Source organism: Euwallacea fornicatus, chromosome 3 (genome assembly GCF_040115645.1).
Source record: "Euwallacea fornicatus isolate EFF26 chromosome 3, ASM4011564v1, whole genome shotgun sequence".
In the NCBI taxonomy this organism is placed as follows: Eukaryota; Metazoa; Arthropoda; class Insecta; order Coleoptera; family Curculionidae; genus Euwallacea; species Euwallacea fornicatus.
The window spans coordinates 4,624,709-4,646,969 of record NC_089543.1 but is presented as its reverse complement, the minus strand read 5'-3'; the positions used below and the strand labels follow the sequence as shown (position 1 = coordinate 4,646,969).

Genomic DNA, 22,261 nt, shown 5'->3' with positions numbered 1-22,261 from the left:
ACTTATTGCCTGCTTTACTTTGATTTCGCTTGATTATCTAATAACTATTTCAAAGTTAAATTGCCTACCTGAAAAAGTAAGATCATGGATTGTCCGAAAGTCTTGAAATTATAGACATCATCGAGTCCACTCTTATCCTTGACGTGCATAAAGAACGACATGCCGAAGATGGCAAAGATGAACATAACCAGGAAAAGCAGCAAACAGATGTTGAATAGCGCAGGTAACGACATGGCGAGTGCGAACAGCAGGGTGCGGATTCCTTTAGCTCCTTTGACTAATCGAAGTACTCGACCGACTTTCGCCACTCTTACCACCCTAAGCAGCGTTGGTGACACGAAGTATTTTTCGATAATGTCACTGAGCACTAGTCCGAGAATTGATAAAATTACAACTACTAGATCGAACAAGTTCCAAGGCTCGGTAAAATAGTGATAACGCAAAGCGAAACATTTCATGAGGCACTCTGTAGTAAATATAACTATGAAGATCATGTTCAGATAGTCCAACACTTTGGTAAATGTTTCTTTTTGTTGGTAATGATCCATTGTCATTGTTAACATATTTAGTCCTATAAACAACATGATTATCATGTCAAACTTCTTATTTGTCACTATTTCAAACACTATTGCTTGCGGTTTCCACTGTAATGGAAAAACAAGTTAGTTTGCATAGATTTTTCCAAAATCCGCTGATCGTTACCCGTGGTCTCGGGATTGCTTTCATTGGCTTCTTAGATCCCATCTTCTTCATTGCATTGTAGTATTTCTTCTGGTCTTCAGTCATGAACATCTCCAGAGATCCTCCTGCTTACAATATAAAGTTTTCTATCAAATACTTGTCCAACAACGTTCAATACACCAAGCAACAAAAAAATACTTATCTTCTTTTTCTGTTCATTGAAGTTGTCGATAATTACTCCTATAAACAGGTTAAGAGTGAAGAACGATCCAAAAATGATGAAGAACACGAAGTAGAGGTACATGTAGATGTTGGTCTCCCTTATTGGTTGTTTTAATAACTAAAATGCAATGTTTAACAATTTTCCATGTAAGATGCCATAAAGTACCTCTCGAGAATCAATCGCGTCATTCATAATCTGAATCCACCCTTTGAAAGTAGCCACTTGGAACAAGCATAGATAGGCTTTGCCCACGTGGTCAAAATTCATGGGCGAATTGTCCCAGCTATAGTTTTCAGCTTTGCAAGCGTTGAAATCCGGAATAATTTCCCAACTTAAGGTGGTTTTGTTGTTGTCAACACACTAAGGACAACAACGGAAAAAGATGGATTTATAGGCCAAATCATTTGAAATTACCTTATGGTATTTTCCTGCGAATAGCTGTACCCCCATGATCGCGAATATTAGCCAAAATATCAAGCATACAAGCAATACGTTGAAGATGGAAGGTATGGCTTGAACTAGGGCGTTTACTACCACCTAAAAGTTGAAGCTTTATATTGTGTGTGCGATTGAGTCAGATGAACACGTTAGACTTTTTGGATTTAAACGTGTTAATTCAGGTATTAACAACTACAAGAGCTTCTCATTTGTTTACATCACGATCTGAGATGTTCCCAAGTGGCTCCGAAATCTTACTAATGCAAATTGAGACTGGTTTTATTCATTAAAATTTTTTTCTACCAATTTTTACTCATCGAAACTTACCCTCATGCCCTGCATCCTCGACATGGCCCTCAAGGGCCTCAAAGCTCTGAGAGTTCTCATAGTTTTGAAAGCTTGAATGCCTCCGGCTCCGCATAAGGAAGCAATGAAGTTAATAAGTGAGACCATCACTATGACGAAATCGAGCCAACACCAAGCGTTAGTGAAATATTTCTGGAAACCTAAGGCAAGCCACTTGATCAACATTTCAAAGAAGAAGATGACAGTGAATATTCTGTCCATGTAATAGAGGATGTCTTGCAGGATTGGTCTCTGGGATAAGTGGACGTCCTCCAGAGCCAAAGCGAGACTACTTAGGAGAATCATGGTGATCACAGCAGTTTCGAAATATTTGTTTTCAATAAGTTGGAACGTTTTGTATCGTAGGTTGCCCCAGCCTTGCCAAAAAGGAGAATCCTCATCGCCGGCTAGGAATGGGAACTTCTTGTAACAGCTTTCAGGAAAACAGTCTGCTGAGTATTCATCTTGGATTATGTCCTCGGTGGCCCCGTCCATTATTAAATCTTCATCCAGTTGTTCTTGGCAGTCACATTCTTCTTCATCCATTTCTGAAATACTCTTATTTAATTTATAATTTTGTCAAAACATTTTTAATACCTTCATTAATTCCTAACTCCTCTTTACTGGCGTCCCTCTTCTCCTCCTGATCCTCCAATATATCGGCACTTCCTTTGTGACTATCTTCTTTGAACCTGTTTTTATGGCTGCCATAAGACTTATTGCTAATCTCGTCATCGTCCAAGTGTCCAATAAAGTCTCTGTGGTCGAAAATTGAATTCCCAATTGTTTTTGCCAGGTTGTTAATATTGTTCATATGTTTGCCCCTTTTAATATTTTGTTTGATGATATCTCCGTGAATCGTAAACTCCATGCCCTCTCCTATGGTAACTTCTAGTTTATCTTTGGAAGATTTCTTGTCTTTGAATATCATGCCATCTGCTATAATGTCGTCGTCTTGGATGTCGAGGTTTCCTCCTCTGGTGTCTGAAATTATTGGGTTTACATGTGTAGTATACGTATAAATGTTTTTCGGTAAAGTCGCATGCCAATGACGCAAGTAACAATTTTAAGTATTTTATCTTTCAATTAATATACTTTGATTCGTTTTTCTATTTACATTTGAGGCTTTTCTGCCTTGGCGAATACTCGTTTTAGTGCCCCCAAAGAGTCCTTTTTGAGTTCGTTATAGTTTTATTGTAGTCTTGGAAGTGAGCGTCACAAAACTATATACTCTTATAATGGTTTCAGAGGTAGGTCGGTATTATAGTTGTGTAATATCCACCTTGTAATTTTATGAATCATTGTTAACGATATTTAAAGACTTTTTACAAATGAAATAGGACATTAGTTCGGATATTGTCCTGTTTTCTTCCGCTGAGATAGTTTTAAATAAGATTTAACCAGAACAACTCGAAGACAGATTGTGCTGTGTTAAAACCTGTTCTAAAAACAGTCTTCAAGAACGGTTAAACTGGACTCATTCAGTGTTTGAAGCGGTTTTGTGGCGCTATTAAAATGTCATTCTCGAATTAATAAATTTTGTAGCTGGTTTTATATTGCACTTTTCACGACCCTTTGCAGCCTATTATGCAACTTAAATTGCTACTTGGAAGGGGGGCAGGTTTTATTTCGAAAAAGCTTATGAACATAAAAATGCCATAAACTGGCCGGCCCTAGCGGCCTGTAAGTATATCAAGATAGGGGTTTATGAAAAGTTTTCTTTAACAAGAAGTTGGGCAAAATGGACCAAAATTGATGCGAGCTGTACTGCGCGCGTGGACTCGTCGAGCCAACGCCATGCGCTGCGCCAGCTAAAACATTAAATATATATTCATAAACAAACCAATATGCCCAATTCTCTTTACACCTTAGACTACATTTCTAGCTTTAACAATAACTAAAAAAAAGAAAATAATATCAGCAAACTACGAGACAGTTTTATTAAAGAAACCTTGATTCCAACTGCTGGATGGTCCCTCACCTGACGGCTGATCGGATATCTGGTTGGTGAGCTTAAATCTCAACAGTTTCGCGAAGTGCGTACAGTTGGATTTAATCCAATTTATAACTCTGCCTATTCTATCGAAAGCTTCAGCAATTTTATTGGTATCGTTGTCTGCGCCTGCAGGTGCTGAGAGACTTGATGAACCGAAATTGCTCAAGAGCAAGGCCAAGAAGAGGTTGAGTACCTGTTTGATGACTGTTTTGTGGGTTTTGCTAGGGCTGTGGATGGCGATTACGTACCACAAGATTTCCAATGACTACCGTGGCTAAGAAGAATGGGATGCAGGAAACATCCCCAACAAGCATGCAATCCCACATGGACTCAATCCATTCACCGCATAATACTCTGAACACTATCATGAATGAGTGCATGAAATCTGTGAAATTCCATCTAGGCATCGAGTGGTCAGGGAAACGATCCACATTATCTAATATTTGTTGGTAGTATGTTAATACCTGCTGGAAGCCAGTGAAGAAATCTTACCCCAATAGTTCTTTCCAAACAGTTGCATACCCATCACGGCGAATATAAATATGATAATACATAACACAAAAGTCAGATTACCCAAGGCACCCATAGTTCTGCCCATTATAGATATCAGCAAGTTTAGTGTCGGCCATGATTTAGCTAATTTGAATACCCTAAGCTGAAAGTTGATTATTGGAACTGATAAGTAATGCGTGAGCCTACATTCATACCAATCTAAAGGAACGTAATACTGAAAGTCCTTGAACTCCTTCCAGCCCTAATTCTAGTAAAGATAAAGCTACGATGATGAAGTCGAAGATGTTCCATCCTTCCTGGAAGTAATACTTCGGACTCATCGCTATGAGTTTCAGTGTAGCCTCAATCATGAAGGTTGCTGTAAAGAACTGATAGAAACGTACATTAATGTAAAAATAACTATTAGGTTCATCGTAAACCTACATAATTGCCGCTTTTCAGCGCCTTCTCCAGATCAGGATCCATGTTGTGGTGGTCCAGAGCCATAAACAACGTGTTTACAACTATGCAAAGTGTAATGAAGAGTTCAACAAAAGGGTCGAATACCACTAAGCTAACATATTTCTGAATCTGTAACCAGCAATAACAGCAGTCCCATACACAGAACATGTCGATAAGTTTTAAGGCATTTTCCAGCAGCTTTTCCTTCAAGGTGGGCTCGTCTTCCTCCTCCTGTGCCTCATTAGTTGCTGAGAAATAATAAGCCACTATAGGAAAGATAAAGAGATCGTGAGGTTGGCACACTCTTCCATGGAAAAAGAGATTTGGTGCAGGCGATAGGTGCGACAACTATTCTTAACCGATTTATGGGTTAAGTTGTTCTTGGTTTTGATGTTATAATTGTCACGTTAAAAGCTTTCAAAGTTATTTATTCCACGCTCACATAGAGGGTACGATTTATCTAGAAAATAAACCCTAGAGCTAGGGAAAAAGTGCTATTGACCAAATGGAAGTTTCTAAAATTCATCCGGAACGCGGGAAGAAAAGCTCTGGAGTCTATATCTTTCACGACATTGTGCCTGCCGCCGGTAGCGGGACGACCTGTATGTTAGATTAATCGCACTTGTGGTGGAATACATAACGAAAAGGGTTGATAAAAGATGATACACTCGGAAGAAAAAGGATGGGATCTTACACCTCTTAGCTACAACCGAAAAAACGCGATTGGCGCACCAGAAAAATTGGTGTAAGACCCCATTATGACTATACATACAAGAAAGAAAATGAACACCATCGAAATCGCTTGAAGAGTTTAAATTATCGTTTCCTATGGAGATGTCAACATCGAGCCTGACGCTCGCTGAGCGAATGCGCTTTACGTATTTGCATCTTCTAACATTTCCATCATCGGTTGAGAACAGTGGTAGAAATACAGTGAAATACAACGATCTATTAGGTATCTACTGTGAATATTTTCCAATATATTTAGGGAATTGAAAGTCACATTTAGGACATCCAATTTTCTTGTTTTCAACTTCCTAAAGCCCCTTTTTGAAGTAAAAACTAAATCTCTTATCAGCTCAAAATACTATAGCCACACTATATAAATATGTGTAATAACATATTACATTAAGCGGTTTTAATATAATTTCATAGGATCTAAGACGGGAATGATTCGTGCGATGAATTGGATTTGATGAGGATTACCACCTAATGCTTAATCTCAGTGACGCATCTATTTAAAGTGTAAAAAAATCTATTTCATAAATAAATCTACTGAAACCTATGTATGTTTCGATAAGAAAAGATTGTGTCTGACATGCCACCAGTGTTGAGCTGTTGGCATTCACAGTTCATTATTTTTTAAAGAAATTTGTTTAGTGAGCTTTTACTGAATGATAATTGCCGACACTACGAGGGTTCATTCGCTAATAAACCTACCTATAGTGCTCTATAACATTTATATGTAGTGCCAGACATCGAACTGAATAGTTAATTTACCTAATCAATCAAAGGTCTTGTTATTTAATCCTCAGAATGTTTCGTAATATAAAATATGTAAATTAGTTCTCATGTTGCTTCAGGTGTATATATAAAAAGCAAATTGCGATGGTGTGTTTTTTAATTTTGCGAACATGGAGTTTAAAATGCGTATGGTACTCACCTCCCTGCTCATCTATCATCTCCCTCCCGGCCGCCTGTTCGATGATATCATTCAAAACCATAACATCTAAAATATCACCATCAGCTGCAGAAACACATCTCTATTCTCAATTTCACCCACCTTTCATATCAACAATAGTTTGCTTTTGATTCATGCATTCGATAAAAGGATTGTCAAGGGCCTTCACTGTTTCACTTATTTGGCTAGTTGGTCCATCCTACATAGATTAATCATGCCGTCACATTGCAGACTCGTGCTCGATGTCACAAACTTACATAATCCCCCATTTTTGGTCTTCGAGAATGTTCCAGAAAATTATTTGGGTTCATCGCTGGTCCATTCCTCAAAGATCGGTGCATCAATCGAAACTCTTTCGTTAGAACTTGTTTGCCGTTACTACCAAATCCTCCCAAAAGATCTGCGTGTGAAGTGTAGGACATCCGTGAAGCGTGTGATGTGTAAGATGAATGACGCGAACCTTATGAAGAAGAGGCGACTCAAATTATTTGCTTTATAATCTAAGTCTGGTTAATTTAAATATCTACTTATTTTAAAATTGAAACACGTTGATTTAGTAAAAACCGCTTTTATAAATCATTGACTTTATTTAATCACAATCATATTGTTACGACGAGCGGAAATCCCCTATGGGGCGACGTTGCACGAACGTTCTAGATACGACTGGATCAGTCGGCCGGCAAAGGGTGGTCACGTGATTTCTACTCAGGCAAACAAACACATTGACGAATTTGGTGATTATCCAATATCAATATCAGCATTACATGTGATTTGAGCTACATATCTTACAACGCCGTCACGTTCAATAAGAAAGTTTGTTATTAGCTGAGGTAATTAGGTAGTCTACACGCGATAGTTACAACTCTCAGCCTCTTTAGATACACCTATACCCACTAGAGCCCACAAGAGCAGCACAGCACTGTACTTGATATACGAGTTTGACGGTCATTTCTCACCACATTAAAGTGATTTACTTGTACATTATCATCGGAGATGCCGGTGTGAAATCAGATTTCACTTTCTCCTACAACACTGTATAATTTACGCAGAACATAATCTCCTCCAATAAAAATCTCCCAATGGGGTAAAAATGATTTTGGATTACTTTGGCTAATCTCTAGAAGCATTTCATATACACAAAAAAGGGCATCAGTCGTTCTAAATTTAGTTCAACTATGTTCACCCTAAGTACTTACCCGATCAGTCCGTTATTATACGTATAAGGTTGCAGTGCCCACTTACCTAGATTAGCGTAATACATGGGAACCACCATAGCCCCATTCTCTTCACTCATAGGTGTAACAGCATTGGAATCGTCTGCGTATGGTAGATGTTCCTGCGCATCAAGATAGGTGGAAAGCACTAACGGTTTTCGTTCGCCAGGGGGCGCTCCCATTCGTCGGTTGTTTCGCGCAGTAAACTGGTGGGATCCTCTAGATCCTCTGCGCAGATTGAAGGGAGACCCCGGCAGACTCAGACTTGCCTGAATATGGAACATTGTCTATGCATGCATGCATGTGGCTTTTCGAGTGTTTTTTTACATTTCTTCGGCTTTGATCATATTAGAAAGTATGTGAGGTGACAGTGTTTAGGTTGACTTTTTGGTGAGAAGTGCTTCTTATAATGGTGACTGTACAATAAAATTGTGTTAAGTAGAAAGTTTTGTGCACAGACGATATATTAACCTTCGTAATATGAATCAAAGTTTTTATACCTGAGAGGGCTTACACGGAAATGCCCTATCGAGCATAAATTCACATAATATTTAGATAGATTGTCTTATAGAGGTTGAGATATAGAGCTCGTAGAGCTGAAGCGACCGGCTGCGGATGTCGCTGTGCAAAATTAAAAAGGAAGCTTTTGCAAAACTTCAACTTCTACGATGATCGATGTTCATCAAGCGAAGTCTGGACACTATAATTGTCATGATTTTTATTCCCTTCTATTCTCTTGTGATTGTATTATAAGAGAAACACTATGAGACACTTGAAGATGATGCCGCAGTTTGACACAATGACCTACTTTAGCTTTGTAGTAAAACCAGGAAGTTTTTCAGAGGTATATGATAAGAATCAGGACACTTACAGCGCTGACTTTCCGAATCTTGTTGAAATTAGTGGGTATTCTTCTCTGCTCACTCACAGAATCTAATCCTTCCGATCTGATGCTCATTTTTTCCTTGTTATTGTCATCTTGCCCTTTTGGTTGATTAACGAACAGCTCGTAACTGTGACAAGAGAAATCCGACGGCGACTTAACGATGTCAGTACTGCCGGCACCACCACCACCACCACCACCACCTCCACGTCCTGCGGCGTCTTGCCTCGCGGCTTCTGCTGCCGCAGCTCTTGCATCCGCCCGGTTTTGTTTTGCTATTGCCGCCTTTTCTGCCTCCTAAAATTGCCGTTGCATTGCTATATGAGCGAGATTTGCCAGTGCTTACTCTTATTGCTTCCTCTTCGGCTGCCTCTTCTTCCTCAGCTTTCTTTTGCAATTCATCGTAGGACATCGCTACTATAGCTAAGATTAGATTCACTAAATAAAATGATCCCAAAAATATTATTACGATAAAAAATAGCATGTGCCAAGGACCAGCGGATCTGAGAACCTGTAACGAGGAATTAGTTTGCTGGATCATTTGCTAGTACTCCGGGCTGTTACCAATTGATATAAATTTTCCCAGTAGTCTTGTGTCATTAACCTAAAGGCAGATAGAAAAGCCCACCCGAAGGTGTCGAAATTTGTGTAACCATAATTTGGATTATCGCCATAACCTTGCAAGCAAGTGTAACCCGGTCTGCATTGCCCAGCACCCGACGAGTTACCGCAAAGGGGTATTTCTCCTTTGTCTTCATCGAAATACCAGTTAGCTGCAAATCGTTTCAATTAGTTTAAGTGATGTGATGTCCCATTCAATGTACATTTATTTTGGTTGAACTGCTCCCAATTCTCTGCAGTAAGGTTACCCCAAGAACCGTCGGTAGGAAAATTCTTTATACATTTTTGGGTCAGCACACCCATATAAATTTGTAAACCCATAAGAGCGAAAACAGAAAGGGAAAACATGGTTAAAATTATCACATCACGCAGATTTTTTACAGATTCTATCACGGCACCTACAATGGTCTTCAAACCTGAAACAACCCAAATTGTCGGTTAGGAAATTCTTTGACGATGGGGATGGTTCATTACCGGGCACAATGGCAACAGTTTTTAGGGCTCGAAGTACCCTAAATGTTCTTAAGGCAGCTAGATTTCCTAGGTCAATACCCATGGTGACGTAACTGAAATATGAGTCATTCATCATCAACTTGCAACTGGTGGTAAAAACTATTTGATCGGGGAGAGTGTAGTGAGTATTTTTGACATTAATGGAATTGGTAGTAAATGGGTTCCGACCACCCACGACTGATGATTGCATAAGTTTAAGAAAAAGAAAAAATATTCGAAATGATTAATTTTATCCCGGTATTTAAGTTAATTGCTGGAAACCACCAACGCATATTATCAACCTCGAGGAAAATAATTTGTCAGCTTCGAAATCAACCTATTAAGGAAATATTTGCAAAATCCATCCCTGAAAGGAACGTGTTCGTGCCATTACGCTAAATTTGCTGGGAATTAAACGTTAATGCTAATGCATGTTTTTGACGTTCTATGATATATTCGATCAAGTTTATTAAATTTTCCTACAATTTGTTTTAGCTTTTCTGATCAGTAAATGGATCTAACATTTTTCAGGGATGTCTTAAATGGCAGTTGATGGATCATGCAAAAGTCGTGTGTATAAGTATCAAATTGTGTTATGTTGTATGATTGAATGCGATGTGATATAAAACGTTTCCTGTAAAATATAGTTCTGTCGTGAAAATAAACACTAGAACACACACTACATTTTCAAATTATGAGTCTGGACTAGCCAATAAACGCGTCAATTGGCAAACTCGTGAAGAGAGAGGAACACCAATTTAAAGCATGCGCTTCAACACCTCGAATCACAGGTGTATGGTCTACATCTAATGTTCCTAACAAAAAAACAGTGAGGGTGGCTAGTTGTGAAATCACTGTTTCTATATTATTTTAATTATTTCTGAGCTTATCTGAGCAATTTAGTCAATTTCTGAGGGGTAAAGCTTTAAAATACTCTAACACTATTTGACGCTAGAAATCGAAAATAATTTCCGTAAAATATCTATTAGCGCTACACATAGTCTCTAAACACATTTATTCCGAATTTTACCTGTTTTTTTTTTCTGAAATATTTATGGCAAGTAATGAAAGTTTTTTGATGAAAGATGTAACTTGAAAGATGTCTAAACCAACACTGCTACCTTCTGATTCTAAGTTTTCTAGCTAATCTACTCACGCTAAAGCTATGACTACGAAGTCGAGCCAGTTCCATGCATCTCTAAGGTAGGTGAACGGTTGAAGAATAAATCCTCTTGCCATCACCTTCACAGCTGATTCGAAAGTATAGATACCCGTGAATATCACTCTGAAAATCATAAAATCGCTATCTACCCTAGACATTAAATCGAAGCGTGTATGTAGGCTACTCTAAAGGAGGTTAAATGGATCTTCTAAAACATTTTGTTCGTTAATCGATAAAAGTACTATGTTTCGTAGTTTTGCACACAGATCTCTCATGGGATAACTTGAGGGATACCCTCAGTATTATTTCCTTTATGTGTTCTATTTTCGATTCTAAGCAATTTATACGACTCATGTTTTATATCTCCACTATCAGTCTTTAACAGTTTTTGAGATTTGAGGCTTTAAAATTTTTTTATTTTCAACATTTTAAGAATTTACAGCTCTTCAAAGTGCTGATTTAGGGTTAAAAAATTTGGGTTAAATTTTTTAGTAATTCGGGGCTTTCCCGCGGATAGAAGAATTGAGTGTGTTTCATTAAAGAAAAGTATCGCTTTAAAATATGCTCTATACTATTTTCTCGAAGCCCATATTTAGCTATATGTTTGGTACTAAAAAAGATACGAAACAACACCCCATGGGTGAACCCTTGGATATTTCATTTTTATTAAGACGCTTCCAATGCTATGTTTGGAAGCAGCTTTCTCTAGTATTTGGGAAATTTATGGTACCAACTATAAATTATATATCATTATTGTAATGAAACATCTAACTTTCCATTCAAACGCTCGAACTAATACCGAAAATAGTGGAATTTTGCCCGGACTACAACAGTGGCTGCGCGTAAAAGAACATAGGAGCAAAGAAAGATCTGTGCGCACTTTCAAATATTCTACTGAAACGTTTCAGTTAATAACCAATAAAAATGATAATAACTGCTAAGGTACTCGATATGTGGAAAGACTCTTACTACGTACTGATTCTAAGAAAAATAGTAAAGTTTCTAACGTTATTAGGACGTGAAATTAAAATTTACTACTTACTCTGTTGATTCTACCGTTGGAGTAGTTGGCATGATCATGAGTATGCAATTGACTAAAATAGTTGTAATTATAAAAAGTGAAAATAAAGGATGAACTAGGATGTAAATGGCAACTCGACGGATTGGGTTAAAAGGATCCAGTATCCAGAGAGCATTTGTTGCGCTAAATCGAAATATATCCTTTCCTTTGCTAACTACTACGAATGTCTGCAAAAGAGTAATCGATTTAGCTTACCTTCTAGCCAATGATTAATGCGTACCATTTGGTTGCTATAAAAAGGATCGATGTCCTCAAGAGGAGTGCTTGCAAGTTCTTGTGGAAAACTACCCTGGAGCCGTGCCGGTAGGGGCAGCCCTTGCTCTAGGGTTTGATCCGGCTGGGGTCCTTCATCTTCGTCCTCGTCTTCATACCGAATCTGTCACATACCAAATGTAAGACACTGAATTTTTGTTGCATTTCTAGACCCTGCAGGCATTAGGCGTGCTTGGTCTCAATATCCAATGGTAAATACCAAATACTCCGAAGGATTTTGCTCTTCGTTTTCTAAGCATCAGAATTTATGTCTACTTTAACGCAAGTCAATATATTCGGGAGGCAAAAACTCTGAGAAAGTTCGTTACATTAAGATGCTTGAACCAAACTTCAGGACACTGAGATAAATATTACCTCAAAGTTCTGCTTGCGGATAAAACTATTATTAAACCTAATTTAAACATCAACTGTTCCCCAAAACTAACGGGTTGAACTTGTGTGAAACAATGTGTTTGTGCTGTTATAACTGGTAGACAGTGGGAAGCATCTACCTGCTTAGTTATTCGACAAGAAAGTTTCCTTTGTGTTAATTGCTTTGTGCTCAGATTGAGACCCACATATATAATATTGCACCTCTGTCTGAGTTAATAAGGCTTTGAAACAAATGCACAGTTAGCCCTTTTTAACCTGCCCCGGAATGCGTCCTTCAATCGGGAAATATTCTTCACGACGATTAAAGGTTGAGAGGTAGATGCTCGTCACTGTAGCTTCAAGTGATGGTGAAAGTGAGTGAAATTTTTACCTGTACAATAAGGCCCAAGACCTTTATTCAGCCTGGTCAATAGACCAATTTATGTGAACAGCTTTGCAATAAAATTATCAATTTTCAACGCAATATAAAGATAAATTGGGCCATAATCTGTACTTGGTGATGGGTGTTTCAATTTGCTATGGTTAATAATTTAAACTGATCTAAATTGTGACTAACTACCGTTTCAATGGCAATCGTACTTAAAGTATAAGCATCCTGTAACTCGTCTAACTTCTAACATACAGAACATCAGTTAACATTCTAATAACGGTCTAGGAACTACTTAGCTTTAAAACCAGTAATATTAACACAGTATTCAAGTGTTGGGGGTGATCTGTAACAGTGGATGGTGTTTTCCACGGAACCACTCGACCGGGGCCTTGTCACAATCTAAACTTGGACAAGGTCTTGCTCTATTTCTATATATGCTCTTGGTGTGGGATTTTGTGTAAAGCTGTTCAAAATGCACTATAGTGGCCTTAAGCAGCATAACGTAAAAAAGATAGCTTGGTCATTATCAATGCAGCTGACGATACCTCGTTAGTCTTAACTTTTGGAAAATTGCACTTTATGGATTTTGGCCGATAGTGGATTAAACCTAATCATGGATCAAACCAAAAATAATAGAATTTTATTCGAGCAGCTGCCAGTTTGCAATAGCTTGAATCGTCAGACGCATGTCCTCTATAAACAGCTAAAAGCAGATTTCTGTGAAAACTTTCAGTGGAAAAGTCTTACTTCTTTTTTCTTTTTCCTGCGTCCGAAACCCGGCTGCAATGAAGGTTATATCTTTATCATTTAATAAGCCACTATTGGGAAACGTCTATTTAGTAACGATCGCTAAAGAATGATTTTCTGATATTTGCCGAGTTCTCAAAGTGCAAATTCTCTTTGTTGATTCAATCTAAACTAAGCGAGTTGCAAAACTACTGATGGGGGTCAAGGATTCGTACTTTTTGACTTCGGTGTAACGGTCTTTACATCCCTTTCATCAACACAACTCAATTAGCCAAGCCTTTGAAGTGCCATTCTTACTCTTTAGATGAATAAATGAAATACTAAAAAGGGCACGTGTAATTGCAGCGAAAATGAGTTTAAATGCTTTTTTCAATGTTACATGCCCACCGCGATAACATTGTTGCATTCGAAACCCACGTGGGTTTACTTCATGTAGGCACATTTAGTATTTTATGAGCCATAGCAAAATTGAATTTTTTTCAAAATATAGGATTTATTGAGTCGCGTAGTAAATTTCAAATTACATCAATTCAACTGCCATACGAGGTATATTACACTGTTAAAATTCCATTATCGAAAAACCGTTTAGTTCCCAATACACCTAAGTCGGTTCTTTCAGAGTAAAGTAAATCAGAACAATCATCAGCTCGAAGCTAGATTTTCCAAATTATATTTACACGAGACCCTTTTTTCACCCCTGTGATAATGTTGGGTACCAAGACTTCCCTCTTTGGTTCCGTAAGCCACGTTGGTAAAAGTGTAAGAAAACAATACGAGGATAGTCCCAGAGGTGCCCTCTTTGACATATAGATGGTGAATTCATTGATAAAACTGGCCTTTATTACAAAGACCCAACATTAAAAAGCTCATGTCTAAAGTTTGGGGGTGCTTCGTTGATTTGTCGTCGTTTTAAATCCGTTTTTAGTGAACGCTTTTAGAGATTTTTCTGAGAATGGCAAAAATTTGTTATCGACACGTAATTCAATTCTTTCACTCGAAAGGTCTTAGTCCATCCAACATCAAATCGGAGTTAGATTCTACTCTGGGGGGAATCTGGTCCTTCGTTAACAACTCTGAAATGTTGGGTGGCAAAGTTTAAACGCGGTCAGTCGAGCTGCCAAGACGAACTCCGCAGTGATCGACCCACGAAACTCCAGATTTGACCACTCCAGATATCGTGGCGAAAATCCACAAAACTGTAGTGGAATATTGTCGGTTAAATTGCGCGAGTTAGCAGACATGATGGGCATTTCAAAAAGTATTGGACATCGCATTTTCACCGAACAATTGTATATGAGAAAACTGTACGCAAGATGATCCAAAACAGCACCGTGGAGATGTTTCAGGGGAGTCTTAGGCTAGGTTGGGTTTTTGCGTCGATTCATAACCATGGGTCCATCATTTCATGCCTGAGGCGAAAGAACAGTCAAAACAATGGACTGCAAGGGGAGGATCGGCTCCAAAGAAGACCAAAACAGTTCCATCTGCAGGGAAGGTGATGACGTCACTTTTTTAGGATGCTCGTGGGATAATTTTTATTAACTATCTCTTTAAAGGAAAAAACAATGAACCGAAAATGTTGCACAAGTTTATTGCAGCGTTTGCACGAAGATATTAGGAACAAGTGATCGCATTTGACGACAACGAAAGTCTTGCTCCAGCAAAACGGCGCACTAATCCACATTTCCGTCATCTCGATGGCTGAAACCAATCAACTTGGTTTCGAACATTTTCCTCATCCACTCTACTGGCCAGATTTCGCCCCCTCAGATTATTTTCTGTTGCCAAACTTGAATAAATGGCTCGATCGAAGGAGATTTGCCAATAATGAAGAGGTGGAGTCCGAAGTTGGCACCGATTTTGAAACATTCCGAACTTCTTACTATAAACATACAGAATCCATAGAACGTCGCTGGCAACAGTGTGTCAATTCCAAATGAGACTGTGTTGAGAAATAACATAATGGCTTCTTTTTTTTTTCTTCCAGTGTTAGGTCAGGTATTTCTGGAACTATCCGCGTAAGAAAACAATAATATGAACATTTTAACAATCTTGAAATTGAAAATCGTCAAATCTTCTTAGTTAATGCCCCTTCTGGAAAGATTGTTAAGCTCCTAAACTTCGCCTCCCCAAGTTGGCTTAAAGGTAGTTGAAGTGATGTAGTTCTTATACCTCGATCTAAAGTCGTTACTGATGTTTTCTATATGAAAAAGGAGTACTATTCCACATTTTGTACATACTTCACAGTAAAACTTTACGTGGGACAAACGCAAGTTGCATGAAGATGTTCATAATCAAAACTAAGCTAACAGGAGAGAGTATGATAGTGACACGACAAAGACATGCAAGCTGTACAAATAAACCGAATCGAAAAATCAGTTTTTTGTTGAAGGATTATAGAAAGCTGATAATGGAAAGATAAAAAAAAGGCCAGAGATTCATCATACCTTACAGTTGAATCGGCTATAAATTGCCATTGATCTGCCTTTTATTTTCAATCACTAAAAGCTGTATGTATATTCAAATCGGTATTTTATTAGGTCATGAGGTTGGATTTAACTAGGACATTATTAATGAGTGGGGTAATATATGCAGTGTGATGTATTTTTGATGTATGAAAAAATAAATGTACGATAGAGAAACTTCATTAACACACACATAACAGTTTCTCGTCTTCCATGTGGAATTTCTAATATTGATATATGGCTCACACCAGCTAGCTTCCATCATGCCATTACCAAAATAATTCAACCTAATATGAGCCCCATTAGGAATCGCCCACTCTTCAATCATTCGGAATGACATGGAGTTTCTATATTAATGAACACACAACGCATGAAAGAGTTCCTCATGGACGAGCTTTGAAACTGCCACATTAGCAGCTTAGCTAAGTAATTAAGTAGTTAAGTCACATACTTCCCCCTCAGCTCTCTTCTTTTCGAGCTCTTTCTGTTTGGCATGTTCTTCGGCAATGCGAGCTTCGATGGTGGCCAATGATTCGCGCGTGAATGGACGGAATAAGCTGCGCTCTTCCTCAGAGAACGAGTCAGAGGCGACGGACATCTCTCCTCGCGCCTAGGCCCCCACGATACCCTGAAAACATACACTTTTTGGCACCTTTAACACTATTACCTTTAAAAGAGCCACAATGAAATAGAGCGCATGCGGCGGACTAGAATCAGTTCCGTGTTGCGGCGTGCGCAATTGGGAAATCACTTGGATTTTTACGCTTTAATACTTTTTAGAGCTGTACAACCAAGAAAATATTTGTCCCAGCACTTCAATGGAATTTGCCCATTAAATGTATCAAACAAAAGTGTAATTATGCAGTAGAATAGGCAACATCAGTCAGCAGCAGGGCATATTTAGAAATGGCGTGCCAAATGTATTCACTATATGACTATACGCATTATGTTAAATGTTTCACAAAAGAGTTTAATTCATATTACATTATATGATAGACGTATATATGTATATATATAAAATTAATAATAGATATTTCAGGAAATACTCGGACTGACAAACGCGTGTGTGGTTTCAGCTCTACCATAATTAACAGGCGAAATTAATAACATGTGTTTATGGGATTGCTCTTTTATCAGGCTAGTCCAGATTACTTTATTTAACAATATGTTCTTTATAATTTTAATCTGGACTGCTATCCATTACGCTTTTTTCCATTTACGTATATGCACCCATCCATTATTGATCAGGTTTCGAGACCTGCCTCATTAAGCTAAGTTCACCACACTGTATACAATTTCCCTTTTCCTAGTCGATGCAAAGATCTATCGCTAAATTGCGTGAATGATAAATTATATCGGTTTTCTGATTAGTCTTTTGCAGTTATTTTGATTCTCAGAGCTAATTTCTGATATAGAAACAACGTGCTACCACTAGAGCGGCTCATATATTTTAAAACCGGATCGCAAAGTGAACTGAATGATTCAGGGATGATCATTAAGGTTTTAAAGTATGTATACCGACTACTTCCAGTTTTATCACTGCAGCTTGTTTCTTTTTCGTTAATATTTTACCTTATTCAGATATGCAGGAGTCTGTTTTTAGTGAAATTATATTATTAACTTAATATGACCTATAAAAATATGCACAATTTAGCCCAAACAATGTAGTTAACATAATGCGTTACGGATTAGGAGCGTGTACTTACTTGATATCAAATTGGATGTAATTGGGGGTCAAAAACATAACTAACCTGAAACAAGAAAAAAATATACATTACATATTCGTACGAACATAATTTTTGACATTGCCCATCATCAGAAATTGCTCTACGTTTCTATGTTCATCAAACAATCTACTTAATGCATATCACGATATATATCTGCCAATTTTATCTAGATGGAGTAGCATCTGGTAAATCAGCTTTTGCAATTCTCGACCCTAACTGAAGCTATATATAGAGTCCGGTGTAATTGTTCCTTCTTCCCTTGGAGATATGGGGCGAAGCATCATGCTTCAGAGAAAACGCAAGACGCACAGGAGCCAAGTCCTATGTCTAAAAACATTTCTGTAACTTAACTTGTACTATTCTGCAGGAAATTTAAAGGGGAGCAAACCTACGTCCAGTACGAATGTGGACAAGGACGTAGATCTATCAATGCTTATTGAAAACCCGGTTGAACGTATGGATCAAGTGCTCCGAGGTAAAAGGTTAGTGAATTTTTTATAGAATTTTTCATGCAGCACATCCTTTTGGTAGTAGGAAATGATTCGCACCTATAAATTTAGCTCGAGTCAGTGAGAATACTGAGACAATGTTGAGTCTATAAACAAGCATCAAAATCTAACCCAAACTCTCGGCTAAAAATATCATGATCTTGCATTAAACTTAGCAAAAACAAACAACACTTAGGGACAGAAACTTCGCACGAAACTTGCAAAGTATTAAAAATTAAAGCACCGTTTTCGACACTTTATCATCACGAAAGTTTAGGGTTGTCAGCGAAGTTTCACGAAACCTTTGAGAGTTATTCACCCAATACGCAGGCAAAACTACAAAAACTTTACATGCAAACACATAATTTTCGTTTCTAGCCCTCTCAGTTTTCGACGAGCCTTCCCAAAATCTTTTCATTTGTTCTTTTATTATTATTATCAGACCTAATCGTTAAAATGTTATATCGTAGGCTTGAGTTGGTTTCACATCTTCATAAATCAGCCTTAAACGAGAAGCAATCTACTTTAACAGTTCCGTAGACCTGGGTTCTAAATTTAGTCCAGTAAATCCATAATCCGTTAATTACTCTTGTGCGGTATCATATTATTAATTAAATGGTCATTGGCCAATATATGGCAGTTTTAGCTCTCGACTGCGATGCGTGGAGTTGGAGTGAAACTGCACGATCAATATGCATGAGAAGAACTTTGAATTTCGTTTTAGTAATTTAACCTGCACATTCAAAACACTCACCTGCAACGTTCTTCGAAAATTTCAGATTGCTTGCCTCGCATATAGTATATAACTTCTGTTACCAGCCATGTAACCATGGTGTGCAGCAAAGGTTAGTACTCGGTCCGCAAAAACTATACCTCGACACTATCCGATTTTTTAATTTTTTTTTATGTGTGATTTCTACGTTTTCTATTTTAACAAATACATAATCAAAAGGTTTTCATTTCTTCTCTTTGGGCTACCAACTACTGTGGATTCACACAAAGTTCAAATATGTCAAATTGCTATGTAAACTTGCCGGGAAACGGTAAAAACTCTCTTCATGACCTTAGGGCTCTACTCGTTTATAAACTAACTAGAAGGCTCACAGCTATTAAACGCAATAGGAGCGACCAATTTTATTATGGTTAAACTGTAAATGGAAGAAAGAAACTTCCACTCGGATAAAAGTAAATAGAGTAAAATAGTTATTAAATTTCCACAAGCATCTGAATCATAATTCAGTGTTAATCTTCTACAACTTTATAAAGCAATTTTGATAAGTTCCCAATTCTCCTTATCTATTCCCAACAATAAAAATTGAACCTAAAGTTATATAAGTATCTCTGTTTATATAAGGTTTCTTTTACTACACGCTTGTTTTCCCATTGCCTGAAGACTTTCAATAAGGGGTTAACTTCAATTCTGATATTAATTTAGCGTTTACATTTTAACCTTTTTTTTAATTAAAACTGGAACGTAAAGGTCTTGAAAAACCCCTCGGAATAAATTTACTGGAAGGTATGAGAGAGGCTAAATATAGAGCCACTTTGGATCGTTAAGATAATTGTGGGCTTGAAAGGTATTAATGTATTGTACCTACGTGCGTAATTCAATAAAAAAAACATCTATTTTATTGAAATCTGATCTACATAGATGTTTAGATGTACGTCGGCGCTTCAAGCCTTCCTCTTTTTTCTAAAATATTACAATTTTGCTAAATTTGCTTCATACGAAAATTAATAGTTTTCTGTACGTCTGATGACAAAGCACATATGTTTTCAAATTTTCAGCTCGATCAGCTTTGGTCTCAAATGTTGACCGTGGGATATCCATGCGGGTTTAAATCGATAGACGAATCAAGTGATTGGTAAAAATACTCAGCTTAATATTTTTTATGCGGTTAAATCATCTTTATCCTTACAAATTTTCTCATAGCATGCCACTGACTGCATTTTTCGGAAAGAAATGTTGTGTGTGCGTCAAATGTGAATAGCGCAGTTCGAAAGGGTTAGTGAGGGTAAAAAGGTGTCTGACCTTTTGAAAAGTATCATCCTGTAAGGTCGAATAATCACTTAATCCGTCTAGTGGAGCGAATCTAACTGAGTACCCTCATCAGGAATGATCTCGAAAAGTGTTTAGGGCTAGCGGGAAAGCTCGAAAAAATAAAAGAATCTTTGGCGCTATGTATGTTAAATGTAGATATAAACTGTTGTATATATTTAGAATTATCTGTTATGTTCATGCGGAAAGAGTGGGGTGGGCGAAATTTGGCTGTAAAGAGCTGTCAAAAAACATACAAAATATCTACTGAGATGATGAAATTTGGCGTTCAAATAAAATCGAGAATAACAGAATAACAGCGCATAGAATGTGTCAATTTGCACAATTGCACAAACCCACAAACAAAATTTACATGCACTATTTAGAGCACTATATTTAAGAACTTGCAAATGCATGCTTTTCTAAATATACCGGTAAGAATTCTCTCGATACTTCAGTTCGAGTTAGATTTTTACTCAGAATAAAAAAGAATTAAAGTGCTTTTCTGTTGGGCAGTGGGTTATTTCCGAGAGAATCTTTATATTCTATGGATGAATATGAAAGTGTGAAGTATTAGAATAGAGAGTGCGGGAAGAATTTGTACGTTCTTGTGGCGTTTAAAATGTCCATAGACCAGGTGTTGTTATTAAAAAAATAATATAGGTTTTAATAGACTCTTCTCGTAAGGAGAAATTGAGATGTAGCATTGATTCGGCTCGGTCACCGTAAAAAATCGCGTCAGTTAAGTGACATTTATATGTCTCAAAAACAATAAGAGTCGCTAAATAAATACCAATCGCTGGTAATTTGAAGAATTCATAGCGTTGAAACTGTTTTTGTAAATGTTGCTTCTCTCAAAGAAAACCATTAGCAGGAATCAAATGGTATTTTTTTTCAAGTTCTTTTTGATATTCTCTCTATTATTGAAAGAAAAAAAATTCGTTCGCTCATATATTGAATTTCGGAGCTAAATTTAGAAAGTAACATTCATAGAAATATAAATTATGTATCAAGCCTGACCCTGCAGAGTCGATTGTAATGTGAAGCAAGCGAGCATACGTGGTTTAGTCAAATTACGTAATGTTTTTATGTTGGTAGCATGACAAAACAAACCTATGGGCATGGTGCGGAAAATTACCTCTGCCTCTGTCTCTGTTCATATTCCCTTTATGCGGTAAGTGAAGGCCACAATATATTGTTTCGTGTAACGTACGAAGCACTGAGCAATCACGGAGCACTTCATTTAAAATTTATGTATAAAATTGTTGCGGATAAGTAATATTTATACGGTGACAGACGGTAACAGAATATGACGTGAAGTCTGCGGCAACGTCGGCGCTATAACTGGTTAGAGCCAGTGGCCTCTGTGCGCGACTGCTTCACTTGGGTCGGATCGAAAATTCCCAATTTTGAGCCAGAAAAGGATCGGCTCTCGACTGCGCCACTACCGGTGGAAACGAATATCAGCTTTTCCTAGGGCGAACTTGATACGCGTAATGTCGCTCAATTCATTATTCTTTTTCTACTCCTCTTCAGTCTTATGGCCAAAACGAACTCGTCTGATTGCATTTTGAATCGATTGAGGCTAAGAGTTTGCTTATCTGCTTTCACTTCCCACTTCTCCACTGCACAAACATTTGCATTGTGTCTCCGAAAGACTGAGTACGATAATGCCGGAACGTGCAGATAGTAATTATCGATTTAATTAAAACATTCTACTCTCGCTGACACACGGGCTGCACGTGTTACCTTGGTTATTGCCTAGCTCTAAGCTTGCTCAATTTAATGTGAAACACACTTCTCAGCGTTCACTTTATTGCGAAAGAATAAATTCGCATTGAGTACTAATGCGGTGAAATACGCTTTTCCCACGTCCCCCTAAGAAAATATCCATAACACGATCCCCATGAGGAAATCAGCAGCATCGTGTGTTATACTCGTAATTTGCTAGGTGTCGACCAAGCAGAAAACCGCAAACTCCAAAAGGCGCCATCTATAAGCACCTTGAAA

General features: G+C 37.8%; 1 protein-coding gene across 11 annotated transcripts in view; it reads right to left on the bottom strand.

Moving 5' to 3' along the window:
* para (paralytic) overlaps nt 1-22,261 on the bottom strand; it is a 28,343-nt gene that overhangs the window by 2,364 nt on the left and 3,718 nt on the right. Inside the window, exons 2-28 of one of the 11 annotated variants that reach the window (XM_066302431.1) lie at nt 17,705-17,749; nt 16,450-16,626; nt 13,534-13,566; nt 11,992-12,147; nt 11,733-11,938; nt 10,685-10,813; nt 9,511-9,602; nt 9,240-9,452; nt 8,980-9,188; nt 8,762-8,926; nt 8,404-8,712; nt 7,561-7,801; nt 6,576-6,778; nt 6,421-6,517; nt 6,301-6,366; nt 4,620-4,885; nt 4,391-4,564; nt 4,176-4,338; nt 3,932-4,119; nt 3,639-3,876; nt 2,285-2,671; nt 1,670-2,235; nt 1,319-1,441; nt 1,070-1,264; nt 880-1,021; nt 703-806; nt 69-644 (exon numbers count right to left, since the gene is read on the bottom strand). In XM_066302431.1, coding sequence (XP_066158528.1) covers nt 69-644; nt 703-806; nt 880-1,021; nt 1,070-1,264; nt 1,319-1,441; nt 1,670-2,235; nt 2,285-2,671; nt 3,639-3,876; nt 3,932-4,119; nt 4,176-4,338; nt 4,391-4,564; nt 4,620-4,885; nt 6,301-6,366; nt 6,421-6,517; nt 6,576-6,778; nt 7,561-7,801; nt 8,404-8,712; nt 8,762-8,926; nt 8,980-9,188; nt 9,240-9,452; nt 9,511-9,602; nt 10,685-10,813; nt 11,733-11,938; nt 11,992-12,147; nt 13,534-13,566; nt 16,450-16,596 — 5,388 coding nt within the window. In that variant the 5' untranslated portion in view covers nt 16,597-16,626; nt 17,705-17,749. Of the gene's footprint in view, nt 1-68; nt 645-702; nt 807-879; nt 1,022-1,069; nt 1,265-1,318; nt 1,442-1,669; nt 2,236-2,284; nt 2,672-3,638; nt 3,877-3,931; nt 4,120-4,175; nt 4,339-4,390; nt 4,565-4,619; nt 4,904-6,300; nt 6,367-6,420; nt 6,518-6,575; nt 6,779-7,560; nt 7,802-8,403; nt 8,713-8,761; nt 8,927-8,979; nt 9,189-9,239; nt 9,453-9,510; nt 9,603-10,684; nt 10,814-11,732; nt 11,939-11,991; nt 12,148-13,533; nt 13,567-16,449; nt 16,627-17,704; nt 17,750-22,261 lie in introns of all 11 variants that reach the window. The other 10 variants (XM_066302430.1, XM_066302422.1, XM_066302432.1 and 7 more) reach the window with 10 other exon arrangements.